The sequence below is a fragment of the Notamacropus eugenii genome, chromosome 5 (assembly GCF_028372415.1).
Source record: "Notamacropus eugenii isolate mMacEug1 chromosome 5, mMacEug1.pri_v2, whole genome shotgun sequence".
Lineage (NCBI taxonomy): Eukaryota > Metazoa > Chordata > Mammalia > Diprotodontia > Macropodidae > Notamacropus > Notamacropus eugenii.
Genome location: NC_092876.1, coordinates 154,276,718 through 154,295,628, shown reverse-complemented (window position 1 = coordinate 154,295,628; position 18,911 = coordinate 154,276,718). Strand labels below are relative to the sequence as shown.

At 38.3% G+C, this 18,911-nt stretch overlaps 1 protein-coding gene across 12 annotated transcripts in view; it reads left to right on the top strand.

The window, feature by feature from the left end:
* The first annotated feature begins 208 nt into the window (after positions 1–208).
* YAP1 (Yes1 associated transcriptional regulator) overlaps positions 209–18,911 on the top strand; it is a 148,950-nt gene continuing 130,247 nt past the window's right edge. For 11 of the 12 annotated variants that reach the window (XM_072611270.1, XM_072611268.1, XM_072611269.1 and 8 more), the window contains exons 1-2: positions 503–983; positions 5,169–5,419. In XM_072611270.1, coding sequence (XP_072467371.1) covers positions 654–983; positions 5,169–5,419 — 581 coding nt within the window. In that variant the 5' untranslated portion in view covers positions 503–653. Of the gene's footprint in view, positions 984–5,168; positions 5,420–18,911 lie in introns of all 12 variants that reach the window. The other variant, XM_072611261.1, reaches the window with a different exon arrangement.

The window sequence follows — 18,911 nt, the reverse complement described above, 5'->3', positions numbered from 1 at the left end:
GTGAGGGGGAGATCTCCGTGGCTTGGTGGTCACGTGAAGCAGGGAGAGAAGTTGGAGGTCCCGGAGGTGGCTGGGAAGGAGGAACTTCGGGGGAAAGTTTTTTTTTCTTTTTCTTTCTTTCTCTCTCTCCCCCCCTCCCTGGGCGCGGATTCGGGGCGGGCGGGCGCGCAGAGGCAGGAGGAGGCGGAGTCGGCGGCCGGCTCGGGAGGGCCGTTCTCCCAAACTTTAGTTTTGGTGTCCGCCGAGAGTTTGGGTCTCAGTCGGGCGCAGCCGCCGCCGGGAAAAGAAAGGAAGGGAGGGAGGAAACTGAGGGAGAGAGAAAGAGGAGAAAGGGACGAACGAGCCTGAATTCCGCAGAGGGAGTTGAGGGAGAAAAGTTTTCCGGCGGCTGAGCCACTCCCGAAACTTGGGAGCGGCGTCCGGGGAACAGTCCGGGGGCCCCGTGGGGGGGGGGGGGGGCAGAGGGGATGCGGCCCTGGCCCGCGGACCCCTAGCTCGGAGACCCGGAGAAGGAGGAAGGAGAGGAGGCCAGCCCAGCCGCCTGCGCCTGCGGGGCCCCCCTCTCATTCTAGTTGCGGGTCCGAGGCTGTCCCGGACGGGCGGAGCCCTCCCCTCTCCGGGTTAGGGGGTGGGAAGCTCAGGGTGGGAGAGCCATGGATCCGGGCCAGCAGCCGCCGCAGCCGCCCTCCCAGGGCCAGGGGCCGGCTCCGGCTCAGCCCCCCCAGGGTCAGGGTCAGGGACCCCCGACGGGCCCTGGGCAGCCGGCGCCTCCGGGAGCTCCAGGCTCCCAGGCTGCGCCGCCGCCCCCCGCCGGGCATCAGATCGTGCACGTCCGGGGGGACTCGGAGACCGACCTGGAGGCGCTCTTCAACGCCGTCATGAACCCCAAGACCGCCAATGTGCCCCAGACTGTGCCCATGCGCCTCAGAAAGCTGCCCGACTCCTTCTTTAAGCCCCCGGAGCCCAAATCGCACTCCCGACAGGTAACTTCACGTTCCCTTCCCCCCTCCTTGCCCTTGTGAATCCCTTCTCCCCCCCTCGCGGGGCTCGGGGGACCCAGGGAGTCTGGGCTGGGGGGGCGCCTTGGAAGCATGGCCCTTCTGGCTGGCGGGGACGGGCTGGTCCCGGGGGCTCTCAGGGCACTGAGGAAGGGGGTGGGAAACTGGGACTACGGGGCCCGGGCGGCGGGGGGTGAGGGGAAGTCTCTCCCCGACTGACTTTCCCCCTCCTCCGGCCCCTCCCTGCGGCTGTTCTGGGCTGAGATTTTTTTTTCTCTTCTCCCCCCGATCCCTGTGTTCCCTTGAAGTTCTACACAGTCCTGGGGGTTGTCGATTTGCGGGGCTTTGGGGAGGCCCCCTTTTAACTTCCTTTCCCCCTTTTTTCCCAGGTTGGCGGGAGGAGTTGGGGGGAGGTTTGTGGGGGGCGGGGAGGGGAGGAGAACGAACTGGGCAGGGGGGGGTGGGGGTGGGGAAAAGTTGCTGAGAGCTCTGTGCTACTTGGTGGGCTTGCACAATGCAAGCACCTCCCCTCCCTCCGCACCTTCCTTCCTTCCTTCCTTCCCCTGCTGGACGGAGGGGGAGGGGGAGGGGGAGGGGGAGGGGGGAGTCTGGCATTTCGTGTGTGGGTGAGTTGCCAGCGGCAGCCTAGTTGGTGAAGTTGAGCCCTGGGCCCCCCTCTCCTTGAGGGCCTCTCGGTCCGCATCAGTCTCCTGGGGAGTCAAATAATTGTTCTCTTGTTTTCCAACGTTGATTAGGGGGTGGGGGTAGAACCAGTCCCTTTAGTTTCTTACTCTTTCTCTGGCTCTCCGCTCTATCTGCCCACCCCCCCCCCCCGCCCCCCCCCAGGAAAGCATTTATTTCCGTCCCTCTGAGTTTTAGCACTTTTCCGAGCTACGAAACACAACTTCCACTTCAGAGACTTCCGAGACTTTTCCTGAAAGTTGTTTATGGAGTGAGCCCTGCCCCCCTCCAGCACTTTTGTGCCTTAGATCGTTAGTTCTTTTCACTTTTAAAAAGTTAGTCGCATTAAGTAGTTTTAGAAATTCACTCTCCGGTGAAATGCTTTTGAATGAGCCATTTTTGTTATTTGTGAAAGATTAGAGTTGCTTTTTACAACTTTTTTTTTTTAAACACAGGCAGCCTTTGATAATGCTATACAGGTTGACTCATGAAGTCCAAGTATGATTAAAAGTTAATGTTTGGGAAGCGATGACTAATTCTAGGATAGCCATTGCTTTTTCATTCTTCCTGGGGTTGTGAACATGGCTGCTTTTAAATATTCGCCCCATTTCATTATAATATCGTTTAGGAGATTTTCAAAACCAAAAACCTCGGAGGTGCTTTCTTCTGGAATCAGCTATATGTTAATTAAATTGCGGTGGGTTAAAAAAACACTAAACATCTTTTCATTTTTTGAAATAACTTGTTAGGCAAAAACTTGGCATAGGATTCTTGTTCAAAATCTAATTTGTTTTCCAAATACTGCCTAGTAGTTGGGCTTTGAGTAACTAATTAAAGAATATCTCTCCCACTCCCACTTCCCATTCACATTAGTTTAAAACAGTCTACAAGAATGCAGTAGACATGGGCCTTTTTAGAGTCTAAAGCTCTCTTAAGCCTCTGGACAACTGGGGGGGAGGGGCTTCTGGTAAAGAGAAAGAAGGAAAAAGTAGTTAATAGCTATATCCCTCCGTAGACAAACTGAAAAGTGGGATTGGGGGTGCATCTGTGAATTCGTTATATAGATATACAGGTACGCTTTAGCAAGACTAGCTGACAGTTAAAACGTCCAACAGAAACTATAAAATAGATTCCCCATTTTAGATTTACCCAATAAGAACTATATATTAAAAGGAAATGGAATTGCAAATGGGTATATCTTCCAAATATTATACCAGTATATAAGAGCCAGTTAAATAGATGCATTGGCTTTTCATAATCCAAAATCATTAATTGGACCCCAGGAAGATTAGTAACTATGTGCCCTGAATTTTCCTTTGTCTTGTTGCTACTTAACATACCAAGTTTTCTTGATTAGTTCACACTAATCGTGAATGGAAATACAAAGGCAAGTTCTGATTTAAGGCATATGTTGTATCCTACTAATTTCTTCCTTTCATTGCCCATAGGAATTTAAGAAATTCCAGGCACTGAGTAATCTTTCATAACTTTTACCTGATTGTAATCTCTGATCAGTTTCAAACTGTACAATGTTCCTTGACTAACTAAATTAACATTTTAAACATCCCCTACTTTTAGAACTGGAAGGGATCTTCACGGTCCTCTACTCCAACCCTTCATTCTACAGATGAGGAAACTGAGTCCAGTGAGATTATAACTCAAGCTGTTGTAATGCCCTCATTATTTAGGTGCAGAGATGTGGTAATAACTGTTTAATTTAAATTCAGGTTCAAGTGTGGATTTTTTTAAACTTGTTAATGAATTTTCTGTTGTCAGAAACAATGTTAGCATTGTTTAAAAGTTGTTTTAATTGTGATGCTTTATTGATTGGAATTTGTTCATAATGTGTAACTAAATGCTTACACTGTAGTGTTGCTCTGTTTTGGGGTGAGGGGAGATGCTGATTTAAAAAACAACTCACTGGAATACTCATTTCTTGAGTAGCAACTGGTACCTTAGAGTTTTCTGAAAGAAAGGGATGCCTTCATTACCTTATTTCTGATTTTTGAATTAAGTTCTTAAATACCTTTTATGCTTTGTACTTATTTTATTAACCATACCCCTCTAGAAAACACAACTTCAAAATGTGTAGCATTAAGCATTCATTAAGGCACTGGGGTGGAATTGGTGAACCTGCTGTATTCTAATTAGACTCTGCTACCTAATATTTTGATTGGCCTGGAACAAATCACTTAAATCTCTCTGGGCTATCGCTCCCTCACCCCTCAGACAAGTGTTTATTAAGCACCTACTATCTTCCAGTAACTGTGCTAGATGCTGTGGATACAGTGACAAAAATAAAACCCTTAACGGAGGTCCCTTCCCTTGAGTCAGCTAGGTGGCACAGTGGATAGAGTGCTGGATTTAGTATCAGGATGACCCAAGTTAAAATCCTATTTCAATAACTGTATGATCCTGGTAAATCACTTAATCTTTCTCAGACGCGGTTTCCTCATCTGTAAGCTGCCCCCTGGGTTGTTCTAATAATTAAATAATAAATTTGTGAAGCACTTTGCCAACCATAAACATTATGCTACGTAAATGCTAATTATTCTATCAGGTGATAGAAGATCTATCATGTATGTGTGCATCATACATATACATACTAGGTAATTTGGGTTTGGGGAAAAAATGAGCTAGTAGCTGAGACTGGGAAAGACTTCACATAGAAAGTGGTGCTTGAGCTGAGTTTTTAAAAAGACAAAGACTTCTAAGATTTGGAGATGAAGGAAGAGTACTTTCCAGACATGAGGGACAGCCAGAGGAAAATTAGAGAGAGTCGAGATGTAGCATTTTGTTTGAGGACCAGCATGGAGCCTCAAATCTCTAAGTGAGGTGATGAGGTAGTTGGTAGCACCAGATCATAGTATCATAGATTTAGAGCTGTAAGAGACCTTACACCTCTAAGGTGACCGTTCCTTTATAGCTGGGGTTTTAAACCTAGACTCCGTGAACCTTTCTTTTTCATTTTGTGCATTTATAAACATCATTTTGAAAAGATATCCATATTGCTTTACTGATGGTCCATGACACACAAAAAAGGTGCTTTAGATCAATTGAAACTTTGTCTTTATAAAATATAGATTTAAATCAAATCATGTACAGCATCTTTATAACAATCTTCAGTCTTTAATTTACAGTTTTTTTTTTAAGTACACCTTGGGCTTTTAGTCTCAGGTGTTTCATTTACTGGCTGTGTGACCTTTGGCAAGTCCGTTAACATATTTGAGCTGTCATTTCTTCACATGTTTCAAAAAAAAAAAGCAGATGTTTCTTATTGATAAATAACAGGGTTATTGACATCAAGTAAGAGAATATAATGTGAAAATGCTCTGAAACCTGTAAAGCACTATACAGATGTGTTCTTTATGCCTGTGTCAAGTACTAAACATTGAAAATTGCTTTAGTATAATAACATGTTCTTAGTATTCTTCTGTGGAATAGAAATATTCTAATGAAAGCCTTTTTTTTTTTTTAAACTTCTGGTAGGCTAGCACTGATGCAGGGACTGCAGGAGCTCTGACTCCTCAGCATGTCCGAGCCCATTCCTCTCCAGCCTCATTACAACTAGGAGCTGTTTCCCCTGGGACACTTAGCCCCTCAGGAGTAGTCTCCGGTCCAGGAGCTGCACCCACTGGTCAACACCTCCGACAGTCTTCTTTTGAGATCCCTGATGATGTTCCTCTACCAGCAGGCTGGGAGATGGCTAAGACATCATCTGGCCAGAGATACTTTTTAAAGTAAGTACAACTAATTGGGGGATAGGAGAGGTAAGAAATTTTTAGTTTTTTAAAATAAAACTTAAGAGACATTTAACCTTCCCTTGACTATGCTACCCTTCAACTATTGTTCTTTTCTTTAAACGTCTAGAAAAAACAATAGTCTGATCTTGCTGCTTCAAAATACTGCTTCTCTTGGTGACTTCATCAGCTCCCATAGATTGAATTATCCTCTCTAATGCAGATAATTTCAGATGTCTTTGTCCAGTCCTACCTTTTCTCCCGACTTCTGTTCTCTAACTGGATGATGGCCAGTTGGACATTTTGAACTAGATGTTTTGTTGACATCCTAAAATCACCATTTCCAAAACCAAGCTTATCTTCTCTCCTGTATGTCATCTTCAACTCTCTGTCTCCCCCGCCCCCTTCCCCCAGGCAGTCTATTCCCAAGTCCTGTCATTTTTACCTTACTAACATATCTTGTATATGCCCCATTCTCCTCTGACATTGCCACCACAATGGGGTTGGCCCTCATCACTTTATGCCTGTACTATTGCAATAGCTTTCTAGTTGGTCTCCTTGCCTCAAGCTTTTTCCCTACTTCAGTCTGTCCTCCACTCAGCTGTCAAATTGATCTTCCTAAAGCGAATCCCCACTACGCTACATTCAATAAGCTCCAATATTTCCCTCTTACTTTTAGGATCCAATATAAAGTACTCCTTTTGGCTTTTAAAGTCCATTATGACCTAAACCCTTTGCTACCTTTCCCATCTTCTTGCAGCTTACTCTTCTCCCTGACCCCACCACATACTTTGCTGTTCCTTATACATGACACTCCATTTCCCAATTCTAGGGGTTTTCACTGGCTGGTTGGCCCCCACTTGTGGAATTCTCTCCCTCCTCATCTCTACTTCCTGGCTTTTCAGCTAAAATCATGCGTTCTACAAGAAGCCTTCCCTAGTTCTCTGTAATTTAAGTGCCTTCCTTCTGAGATTATCTTGTTTGTATCTAATCAGTTATCCAGGTCTATTAAACCAACCTTAATGATATATCTTGTCTCTCTTCTCTTTTTTCTCCTTTTTGTTTGTATATAATTCCTCCCATGTTTTCTCCCCCAAGGAGTCTGTCAGCTCCTTGAGCGTAAGGACTAATTTTTTTTTTTTGGGTCATTCTTTATATCCCCAGTGCCTGACACAAAATAGGTGCTTAATAAATACTTGTTGACTCCATTTCATAACCTGTTTATTCCTCAAGTCCCTATAATTTGATTCTTTTCCCTATCTGTTCTATTCCATGTCTGTTCTCTGAGTGAGATTACTAATGATTTTTTAATTACCTAGTCAGTAGCCTTTTTTTCTCCTGCGACCTTTTTCTCCTTGACTTTTCTACACAGGTGGCTCCTATTGACTACTCTTTTCTCTTTGATACTTTCTCCTTCCTTAGCTTTATCATTTTTTTGATTCTCTTTCTCTATCTGTGACCATCTTTTTGTGATCACCCTAGCTAGTCCCTCTCCTTTCTCCTACGCCTTGAATCTGGGTGGTTCTCAGGGCTCTTTTTGCACCATTCTTTTTCCCTGATGAAATGATCCAATTTCATGGGTTCAGATATCATATTAAACTCCCAAATTCCAACATCTGGTTGGGCTCTCTCCTGATTCCTGTTGTACATATTTAACTATCACCAATACTCTAAATTCAAGTTTACCCTCCATATCTATTCTTTATACCAACTTGCCTATTTCTGTTTGTGATACTGCCATTTATACCCAGGCTTGAAGCTTTGAAGTTATCTTTGATTTCTTTGACAGCACCCCTGTCTAACCCTAGGCTAATCAGTTATCTAGGACTATTGAACCTACCTCAATGATACATCTTGTTTCTGTTCCGTTTTTCTTTATTCTCTTGTCTGTGGCCACTACTCTAGCTAAGGAGCTTATGACCTCTTATATGGAGTATTTTATTAGGTTCTTTAATTACTTTTCCTCCAGTCTCTCTACTCCAGTCTGTCCTTTACATAGCTGCCAAAATGAGACACCAGCCTTTTGTCATTCCTCTTGAACATGGCTCTTTGGCTTGATATTTAAGAGCATCCACAGGAACAGTTCAACCAAGATTTATCTTTTGCCTCTGACCTTTTGGTTTACAAAACTCTGCTCACAATCACTGAGGTAGATGGTCTAAGTAATGTAGTATGTCCATTTTACTGATGAGGAAACTGAGTTTGAGTGGTTCAGTACATGGTAATGATCAAGCAAAGCTAGTAAGTGTCACTAGAACTTGAATTCACATAGCTACTTTTCTTTCTCCTGACTGGCTCCAGCCTCTGTTTCAAGTCTAATTTCACATTCTTGTCCTTCACTCATTAACAGTCCAGCATAACAAGAAAGTAGAATTACTCTCTTTTTCATTCAGTATGTATCACTTCTTTAGACTTAGGTATGACATGGAGCACATTTCTACAACATTGGCTTGTTGAAATCTCTTCTTTCTCTTCTCCACTTAGGTATCACTACTCTCTCCCTCACTATGAAATTGGACTTTAGTCTTCACATTTTCTTATAGCACTTTATCTAGCTCTCTCCTTTACCCTATTGAATTTATACCTTGTATCATTTACTTGTGCCTTATACCACCTATCAGATTTTAAGTTCCTTAAAGGCAAGGACTATATTTTTTTCATCTCTGTATGTACGGTACTTTCATGAAGCAGATGCTTAATAATTGTAAAATTAAAACACAAATGAAATTTTACATATATGCACATATATAATATATTCTGTATGTAATGTGTGTGTATATATATATGTATGTATATATGTATATGTTCTTTACTAGGAATTACCTAATGAGTATCATCCGTAATGATGTCTTATATGTCATGATCATTTTCTTTCTTGTGATATGATAAAAAAAAAAGTTCTGTAGGTTTGTAGCATTTTGAGAACCTGATGGACCTATATTTATAAAGCTTTTTGCAACTTTTGTTGCAATTGATATTTTTCTTTTGTTTGTCAGACCTATTAACCTCATATTAAAAACATGAAAGTGTGTCATATTATTTTCAAATGGCAAGTATGATCAGACCATTAAATGTATATCTTATTGGTATTACAACACTTTACATTTTTTCTGTTTGGGAGTGAATGTTGTCAGAGAAGAATTGTGAAGAATATTCAGAGTTGTTTATTTTCATTGTTCATATTTCACTTTCAATTTCATTATTATGTGTTTTTGAGTTTGGAGGCTTAATAATGTATTTTTGTTGAAATCTTCATATAGCTCACTTATTTTTGATATGTAGCCCATATTGAACAGTGTTGGAAACAGTGGTGGTTTTCTTTAAAATTTAGTGTTGGCAACTTTTTCAAGTATCAGGAGGTCTGTCTTTTTGTAAATGAGTGCCCACCTATGGTTAAGTGACCTTCAGTGTTTTAAGAAATTGCAAAGAATGCAATTGCATTGCTGAGTGTTGAATAGGCTTTTATTATATCAAATTTTGAAGTTAGAGGTAACATCTAATTTTTTTTTCTCATGAATATTGAATCAATATTGAATCAAATCTTATGTAAAATACTCTATAAGGTCCAAATATTAAAAAGCTAAAGTTTTTCTGTAGGAAACTTCCTCTCTTTGGTATATAGTATTTAGGCAGTTAGTAATGGTATTTTTCATAAAAATGATAATTTATGGAATTAACCCATAGTATACCTTTGAAGTTAGAGTTATTTGGATCTTGAATGGATTATCTTTGGATAATGAAAAATAGCTTGTTGTGATTAAGTTAGTTAATAGTATGAACTCTTGCTAATCATAAATGACTATAATCAACACTAGAATTATTCTTTATTTCAGATAATTGCATTAATTACATTGATTTGTATATTTAAGTATTCACTTTTTGATATTGCTCTAGGTTTTGTTTGTTTTTTGGGGGGGTGTTTCATCTTACAAAATAAACTTGCTTTCTTAAGTGACCTTTTGTGAAATGAGTTTTTAAAGTTTTTGGTGACTTATTCTTATGCTCATTCAGGTGAAAAGCAGAGGAAATGAATTGATCTTGGAGAGTTTCTACAATTTCTTTTCCTCTTCTCCACAAGTTTTCTTTCTTTTTTTGCCTTTTTCTTGGTGTCCTGGTATCCATTTCAAAGAGTCAGGTTTCAACAAGAACAATGAAAGGCCTGAGACTGGAAAGTACACACAAGTCTGGCAAACTCATCTGCATGAGCCAGACCGCTTGTTCTCTAGCAGACATCCAAAGTCAATGATTGAAAGAGCGGCTAGCTGTGAAGGATGGGTCTTGAAGGGGAAAGGAGTGGAAACAAACCAGGTTGTTAGGAAGAAAAATAAAGGCTGTACTTTTTGAACCCCTCCCTGCTGGGTCACATGCTGACCTGGGGAGATTTTAAACAGCTTAATAGGCTGTTTGCTTTATGCTTTCTGCTTTCCTTGGTTGGTGCTGTTGGGGGAGCGTGGAGCTCAGTTCACACTTAAAGGATGATATTAATAGTCTCTTAGTGAGCTTTTTGCATCCTATAATATTGTCAGTGGGTGGAATCAATCTATTGTTATGTAAGGTAGAATGAGTGAACTCTTATTTTGAGTTTTTTATGTAAATACTTCGAAGACATTAGATGTTTGTTCAGAACAGCTGACTTGATATTGCTGTCTTAGACTCAAATTTATTGAGGTGGATATTGTCAAGCAATCTTTATTAGGGTGTTAGAAATACCTACTGGCTAAATTTTTTTGATATTTTATTATATTTGCTACTTTAAAGAAAAACTTTTTTTATTATGAAGGAAGATCATATTCTTCGACTTTTAGTTTTCAGATTTTCTGATCATATTTCAAGAGGGACTTTAGACATCTGCTTTTATGTCCAGAGAGGGTGGTAACTTCCATTCATTTATGGCATTTATGTCCAGATGAAGGGATCCAGAGGTCATGTTGGATAAGAAATGTTAAAGGAAATGGGAAATAGAGCAAAGTCTGAAGAAAAGCAGATTAAAGGAATATTTAGCTGTTTTCAGATGTTTGAAGACTCCTTGTGCCATAGAGATTAGACTTATTCTATATAATGCTGAAGAACAGGGGCTAGTAATTACAGAGAAACCGATACTGGATCAGTGTAAGAAACTTTTTAACATTTAGAATTAGTAGAGGGTTTTTTCCTTTAAAGGACTTTATCTTGGTTTGTGAGTTCCTGAGTTCTTTGACACTGGAAATATCCAAACAGAGACTGGATGACCACTTTATCTGGGCTGTGGTTGGAAAGATTCCTGCATTAGCAGTGAAGTTGAGCTAGATGATCTCTTAAGATTCCTTCCAGCTCTTAAGTTTATGTAATGTCCTAGGTGGCATCTCTTTGCTTTATGAGTAATATATTGTATTGAGAGAAGCTGGGAAGCAAGATGTATTTATATGTGGAACTCTTTTAATTTCCCTCTAATTCTGAGTTCTGGTACAGTTCACTGGGATACACCCTGGGAAATAGGAATTGATATTTATGATATCTTTGGATAGTAATTGTATGGGTAGAAGTAACTTAATGATATCATCTGTCATCAAGGACAATCTGGGTTTGGAGAATCTAAGGTAGGAATTTTAGTTCCACATTATTTTAGAATTACAGTTTTTCAACATCCAGTTAGGCCATTAATTTTTTTTCTTAGTGAAGTACTGTTATTTATAGACTATGGGTTAGAATTAGCCTGGTAGTTTAGAGTTTTTTCTTGTCAGGGAAAAGAAAATAATTTGAAAATTTGAAGTGTTCGGTGGATGCTAGAGCTAAATACCTATGAATAATTGTGCATATTTGTCCATTTTTTTAAAAAAAGCATAATCTCCTTTAGGTGTGTTAGAAGCCATGCCAACAAGAATTATATGAAGAGTACATTTCCTTCTTTGATATTTAAAGAGGGCTGTTAGCATAATCAATGTGGTAAATTTAAGGTAGATTCATAAAATACATTCATTTCAATAAATTCTTTTTATGTAATTTCATTTAATTAACTTACTTAAAACTACACTGTAATTAACTGAAACTTAAGCATATTTAAAGGGATGATAACTTAGTGTATAGATATTTTTGTAAATTGGCGTTAAACTCTTAATTATAAGTGATAGAATTTATTTGAGTGGACAGAGGAGTTGACTTTAGATATAGATAGGCAAGCTAGCCTCAAGATCTCTTCCGTCTTCCCACCCTCACACTACAAAGCTATTAAAAGATTTCCAGTAGTTGTAAAGCCTATTTTTATAGACGTTTAGAGGAATTTTCAAGGAGTGAGTTTTCATGTAACAAGGATGCTATGTTATCTTAACAAAAAGATGTCATGGAGGTAGAGTAACAGTTGTCTGAGGTAAAGTAACAGTTGTCCTAGGTAGTGACATCTGTCTGGATTTTGTATTATTACCTTGCCTGATAAATATGTGAAATATAGATAATCATTTTCCTTAGGTGTTATTTACTTTACAACTCAAAATGCTTCTCTAAAGTTTAACACATGGAATTGATGCAAAAAAAGCCCCAAACCCCAAAACCTCAACAACCCACTAATCTTTCCACTATTCTGAAAATAAATATTGCTCAACTTAGCTGTCTTACAGTTTTCCTTGCAGGAAATGGTTCTTCAAGTAGTTGGTCAACAACTTCCTATTTCTTTAAGAACTGCTAAATGACTTCCTTATTTAGTTTTCAATATCATCTCTGGATGTGATGAGTGTTTATCTGCTCAGATTAATTTTCATCATCAGATACTCTGTAGTCATTTATTACATTAAAATAACTTTGTGTGTTGTGGTCTGGTTTTTATAATTTGCAGAAATAATGCAAATTTTGCAAATCTCAAACCAAAGTATTTTAAAGTATTTACATATTTGAATTGTTCTCATATGTTAAAATTTTAAATTTCTTTTTGTTCTGATTTTAAAAAAAAGATTTGTTCTCTACATAGAATATAACGGTTTATATTCTATGGGGTGGAAAGAGGGGAACATCACATACCCTGGTAAATAAATACAAAATAAGCCCAAAGTAATAATATAAGGTAAGAAAAGAGCACTAACAGATCATTGGATTTAGTCACTTTTACTTACTCTTTCTGTGACCTTGGGAACTTGCACTAGATGACCTCTCTGTTTCTTTCCGCTCTAAATCTATCATTCCGTAAACTGGGGGGATTGGCTGTAGTTTTAAGAGATGACACCTCAGCTGAGCTTTAAGGAGCAAGAGACTCCAAGAAGTGAGGATAGAGAGTATTTCAGGCATGAGGGAAATTGCAAAAGCATGGAGTTGAATGTCATGTATTGGAAAGAATACCTGTCACCTGTGTGAGGAGAATTAGTCTAATATAAAGATATATAAATGTCAATCAGAGAGTTCCATTAGTTAAAATTAAGAAGTACAGTCTGAGTACAATTCAGATTCACCATCTTCAGCATTAACTGTACTTTACAGTGATTTTTGGCCTTTCGCAGTGTAGAGCTTAGAAGTATTTTGCTAAAAATTACATCTTGAAGTTAAGAGAGTCTTTGAATACTTTATTCTATCTCAGAGAGATGGCCTAGACTCCTGCTGCCTACTGCAGATTGTTATAAATGTGTATAAATTGAGAAAATCAAATAAAATATATTGGCTTTTGAGTACTGTTCTTGACTCTGACTGTTGTGCTCTTACCATAACACTTGCCAAGTAGTAAGAACACATATAGTGTGTATTGTGGACATAATGATTTATTTATTCTACAAGAGGATGCTTGTATTAAGAATGAGGAGTTTCTGTGTGCTGATGGAGTTAGCTGGTGCTATGTTAAATATAACTCATCTAATTTCCCTTTAAAAATGAAAGCTGTAATTTGGTCATTGAATGTTGATTGGGTTGCAAAAACAGTTCAAACTGCAATCACATAAAGTATTTCCATATATAAGGGGAGGGAAAGTCTCCTCCTATTTGTCTTGGTATTGAGACTGAGTGGGAGAGAGATGAAAGTGTACCCTTAGCTCTCTGTAGAGTGCTTGCAGTCAGCTCAGTGGGTGGGCATCAATGGAGAGAGTGAGCCACAATGCCACACTGATTTAGGGGGGAAAAAGCCCTGGAAGAACACTGTTGAATACTCTTGTCATGCTTTTATTTTTTTTCATTCTAGTAAAAGAAGAAAAACAGTTTGGAGATAGTAGATGTGACTATGTAAATAGAACACATGATTAATCTACTGAACCAATAAATATTAACTATTTTAGTGTAATCAATACAAAGTTTAATTGGTAGATGCTCAAAGAGAATGAACTCAGATACTTGCATGAAGCAAAGAAATTTTAAAAAGTTAACTGTTAGGGAACATCTGTATTTGTGAATTTTTTATTCTAGTTTTTTTTTTAAAGTGTAGCTTAGGATCATTCTTTAACAATAATATAATGAAAGATATTTTCTAATTAACAACCAGAAAAACATTTAAAAGCAGAAATAAATTTTTAAAACTTTTGAAAGGAACTCTGAAAAAAGGATTCGTTTGTCTTTTGTTCAAGTGGTTATTTAAAAAGCATAGTTTAGCTTTGGTACAAATCAAGGTGAGATTTTTTTTTTCACTTGTACTTTGGCTAAAGGTTCTTCAAATATAAAGAATGTCTCCAATAGTAGCATAGTTTAACCATTTATCATCGCATGAAAGTTTGATAAGTCATCATTATCTGAAAGCAAGTAACAATGCAAGCTCTTAAAGAGCAATGAAGATTGGTTACAGCAGTGCCTATGAGAGCCAGTGCTTTCAGAAGAGGGTTTCTGCTTCCAGGATTAATCAGAACTTCAAACCATGAAAGGGACATTACCGTTTTTATGAAGAAGAATTGCTTCATGGCTCTGGTCAGTCAAGTACTGTAGCACTGAGTTTCCTGGGAACAAGTACTGCCACCATGGAAGCACTTTTATTTGCTCAGGGCTCGACCTCTTCCAAAGACAAACAAAGAAGTTTGGTATAAATCACAACACTCTTCTCTCTCTGCCTTCACATTCTTAGAGGCAAGGAAAAGTGCCTGGTTGAATTGTTTTAATCCTCATTTGCTTTATGGCATAGGAAGGATTATAATCTGTAACCTATCGAGTTACAGACATTTGTTGCTCTGAATAACTCTGTAAATTAGTAAAATGATGGTAATTTTGAAGTTTTATTAAAATATAAAGGTTTTCTCTTTCTCCACAGAACTTGTTTATACAATAGTTGTGGTTGGTGTTATTAGCTGACTTGATCCTGATTTGTGCTGTAATTTTTCAGTCATTTTATGAGTAGTTTTTCAAGTTTCATTTGTGCTATAAAATTCCTTCCAATAATTTCAGACCTGATTTGTTAGACTCTTTTTGGGATGGCGGGGGCAGGGGATTAAGGAAATGACCTGTCCTTCCTCTGCTCCCTGTTGTTTTGGGCTAGCTTTACTTTAAAAAAAACAACAAACTAACTCCCTTGATTTAGATGACTTTTATAGCTACCAGATAACTTTCTTCAGAGAAATTGCTTTTTTGGTAAGCATGTGTGAAATCTTACTGAGTAATATTTAAAGAAAACTGCTTTCTTGTGAAGATACTGGGTTCTTTGACACAAGTGGACAAGAAAGTGATTTGAAATACAGTGAGAAGTGATTGCCACATCTAGCAGGCATTTGTGGGCAGGAAGGACAAGAAGACACAGGAGATGAGCAGGATGTTAGATTTTTCTTTCTGAAAGCGAGGGGAGTTATTTTTGCCTTATGTTCTAGGAGATACTGTCTTTAAGTATAGGGATAGCTAAATTTAGGGAATAATTGTCTTTAAACAGAATTTTTGTAAATGTAATAATTCTTCTAAATATGCTGAGTTTACTTTTTAAAGGGATTTTTTTTCTCATGAATCTTTCTGAAGAAATTCTATTGTAGTATTGTGTAGTCATTCCCTATTTTGTCTGACTTATTTTCAGATTTTGAATGCTTTCTTTAAATTATAAAATTGAATGTTCTCCTTCAGGGTTTGCAATCACAATAGGTAACTTTAAAACGGCAACTTTACTTTTGAAATCAAAAATCAGGACATATAATCTGGCAAAGGATATTCCTTTTGTAAAGCCTTGTTAAAATACATTTTCTTTTCCTAAAACTGGGACAGAATCTGGAGATATGGTCACTATACAGATGACCCAAGGGCTCTGTGTCACGCAGGATATACATTCTGAGCAGAATATTAATTATGCGTGGTAGGATAAATAGGATATTGCATTCAGGCAGCCAAACCATAGCTGTGTCCATAATATTAAAAACTCTGCCATCTTTGAGTATGTGATGTTTGTGGGTCTTCCTGTTTATTAGAAGCAGTTTAAATTTAGTACTTTAAAGCAAAGGACATATAAATGGAAAACTAACAAGCCCAGTCTTTTAAAAAGCAAACAGATTATCCTTTCTTCAGAGGAACAAGGGATAATAAAATAAACAAAATCTATCTACTTTGCCCTAATTTAGGTCAACAAGTATTTATTGGGCCCTTAACATGCCTACCACTATTCAAGGCCCATGTCAATATATGAAATGGTCTCTGCCCTCACAGACCTTAAATTGTTGCTTCCTCCACCCTAAAGGCAATTGGGAAGGTTGCTTTTCTAAGCCATCTTATCTTGAAAAGATCCAGCCTTTAGATATATATCATTTTGAGTGTTTTCAGGAGAGTATTTACAACCTACAAATGATAGTATATCATCCTGTGAAAGGGTAAACATTGTTAGGAGCTAGATCACAGTTTCAGGAGGACCTGGGTTTAAATTGGAGTAAATAAATAAATATGTGGTGGAGATGGAAGGAAATATGTGACTCTTTGATTTGTTACCCTCATCCTGGGTTAAAAGATCATTTTTTTTCAAAGATCTATCTTGCTTGGTTAAATAGAAGAATGTTCTTTATATATACATATATATATATTTTTATGAGAGAAGCAGCATGGCTAGATCAAAGTTCATATGACAAAGACACAGAGGAACGTTAGAAGAATTATAACCTCAAAATAAGTCAACAGCAATCTTTAGGCTTAAATGTCTTTTCTATCTTCATTGGAAAACCAGTCCTTCATTAGCTAAAACATGAATTCAGCAGGCTCTTGTTCTGTAAACCAGAAATAGTAAGCTTCTTTGGTTGTTAAAAGTGTCAGAAATTTGTTTGTCTTGGGAGAGGAATGTTGATTCTGAGAAGAAATGTGTATTAAATTTATCTCAATCACATGCTCAGTGAGGACCTGTACTATAATGTTATAGATGTGAACTAACTAAATGGGAGTGGGGGGGATGAAGGGAAGGAGTAGAGAACAAGCATTTTTAAAGCAAATGAAGATATAGGGGATGAATAGGATATTTGGTTTTCTTTCTGAAAGTAAGGGGAGTTATTTTTAACTTGTATTTATTGAGATGCTATCAGTATAGTGGTATCTAACTTTAGGGAATTATTGTATTTAAGTAGAATTTTTGTAAATCCAACCCATACTAGACTGTGTGCCAGGTACAGTGCTAAACACTTTATAAATATTATCTCATTTGATCCTCACAGCATTCTGGGGGTAGTGGTGGGAGTAGATGGTAGTAGTATCTGCACTTGGCAGTTGAGACAATTTAGCAGATGAGTTGCCCAGATGAGTTAAGTGTCTGAGCTAGATTTGAACTCAGCTGTTCCAGACTTTAGGCTCAGGGTTCAAGTTATTGCACCATCTAGCTGCCTCTAAATGTACACTGGAATCCAGTGTGGAATTAACACTTCACTAATGATTCAGTCACCTTTAAAAATTTATCAAATACATGTGGATAACTTTTTAAAAGCAAAGATAATACCTATATGGTAGACTTGGCTGAATTACAGAGGTTTCTCTTGTTCTAATACACATGTCCAGACCAATATAGGCTATGTTTCCTCTTGTACTTTGGGTGGGATCCAAGTGATGTAATCAAATCCTTTTTAACCCCTCATAACTGGTGGGTGTGCAGATTTTCCTGTTAGGACTAGTACTAGTCTCTTCTTGTGGATGAGTAAATAACTGTTGTGTTTTGGCACTGATAAGTTATTAACATTGTCCTTGGTATTTGAAGTTGACCCTGAATTAGCATGACTGAAGAAAAGATTGCAGGACCAGCTGACCTTTTCCACACTCCTTTTGAAACTGCTTTGCAACTGTTACCTGTGACTTGGTATAGCGAACAGTAGTGACAAGCTCTAGAAACTGCTAGTGCAGGAAGCACAAACCACACATTGTAGTGGAAACATGGGAACATTGAAATCTATAACTATCAACACTGTCTCAGAATTTATGATAGGTTCCCTTGATTTTAAAAGATGAAGTTTGGAGAGAAAAGGTAATATTCCATGTCCTAAAATGCTAGCAGAGAAGTTAGATCAAAAGAAATGGGGAATGTAGAACCCAGAGAAAAACTAATATAATGACTACAACATTGTAAAGAAAAAAACTTTACTTGTTTTAAGACTTAAGAACTGTAAGCAGTTCAGTGACCAGTAATAATTCTAAAACTACTGATTAAGGATGCTACCCACTTCCTGAAAGATATAATGGACTAGAGTTAAAGAATGAGATGTTTTTGGACATAGCCAATGTGAATCTTGGTTTTGCTTGACTAGACTTAGTTGTCATAAAAGAGGGCACTTTTTATTTTGGGAGGAGTTGGGAGTGGAGAGGACTTAGCCTAATGCTTAGCACATAGTGGGTACTTAATAGATGCTTATTAACTATATTAATGTTGCCTGAAAAAGGAAAGAAAGTGTACTGAAGAAATTTTTTCTTTTAAAAATCCAGAGAAGGAAGTTTGGAGCAAGACATAGAAAAGCAGGATAGCTTCGAATCTAATAAGATGAATTTATTGTGTACTTTAAAAGTAATCACTTTGTGTAATGGAGTCCTAGTTTCATGAAAGTCATCTTTACTTTTCCTTTTTTCAACCTAGAGGTTGACATAATGTTTTGCATATAGCAATTAATAAATGCTTCATTCGTTCTCTTTTTTTGTGGGCATGTTCATGTATGTTGCTGTTAAGTTTAAAATAAGAAACGTAATCATTTAATTCTGAAAAAAGGATAAGTAGCTCTTAAATTTCCTCGTCCAACTCCAATCTAATAGCCATTTAAATGCTATGCTGGCCTGTGATCTCAAGTCCTTTGCCCTTATCCTGTCGCCACTCATATCTTATCCAATTCTTGGTCCTGGATGAATCTTACTATCTGCCTCCTCTCTTTGAGCTGCTGAGTGCAGCTCAATGAAGTCTCACAACTGTGCTGACTGAGTACATTGCAAATTCATGTTATCCCATATCAATTGGGTCCTCATATAATAGGGCAATGTTTTCATTTCATTCATGTTTGACTCTTTGTGGCCTCTTTTTGGAGTTTTTTGGCAGAGATACTGGAGTGGTTTGCCATTTCCTTCTCTAGCTCATTTTATAGATGAGGAAACTGAGGCACACAGGATTAAGTGACTTACCCAGGGTCACACAGCTAGAAAAATAATC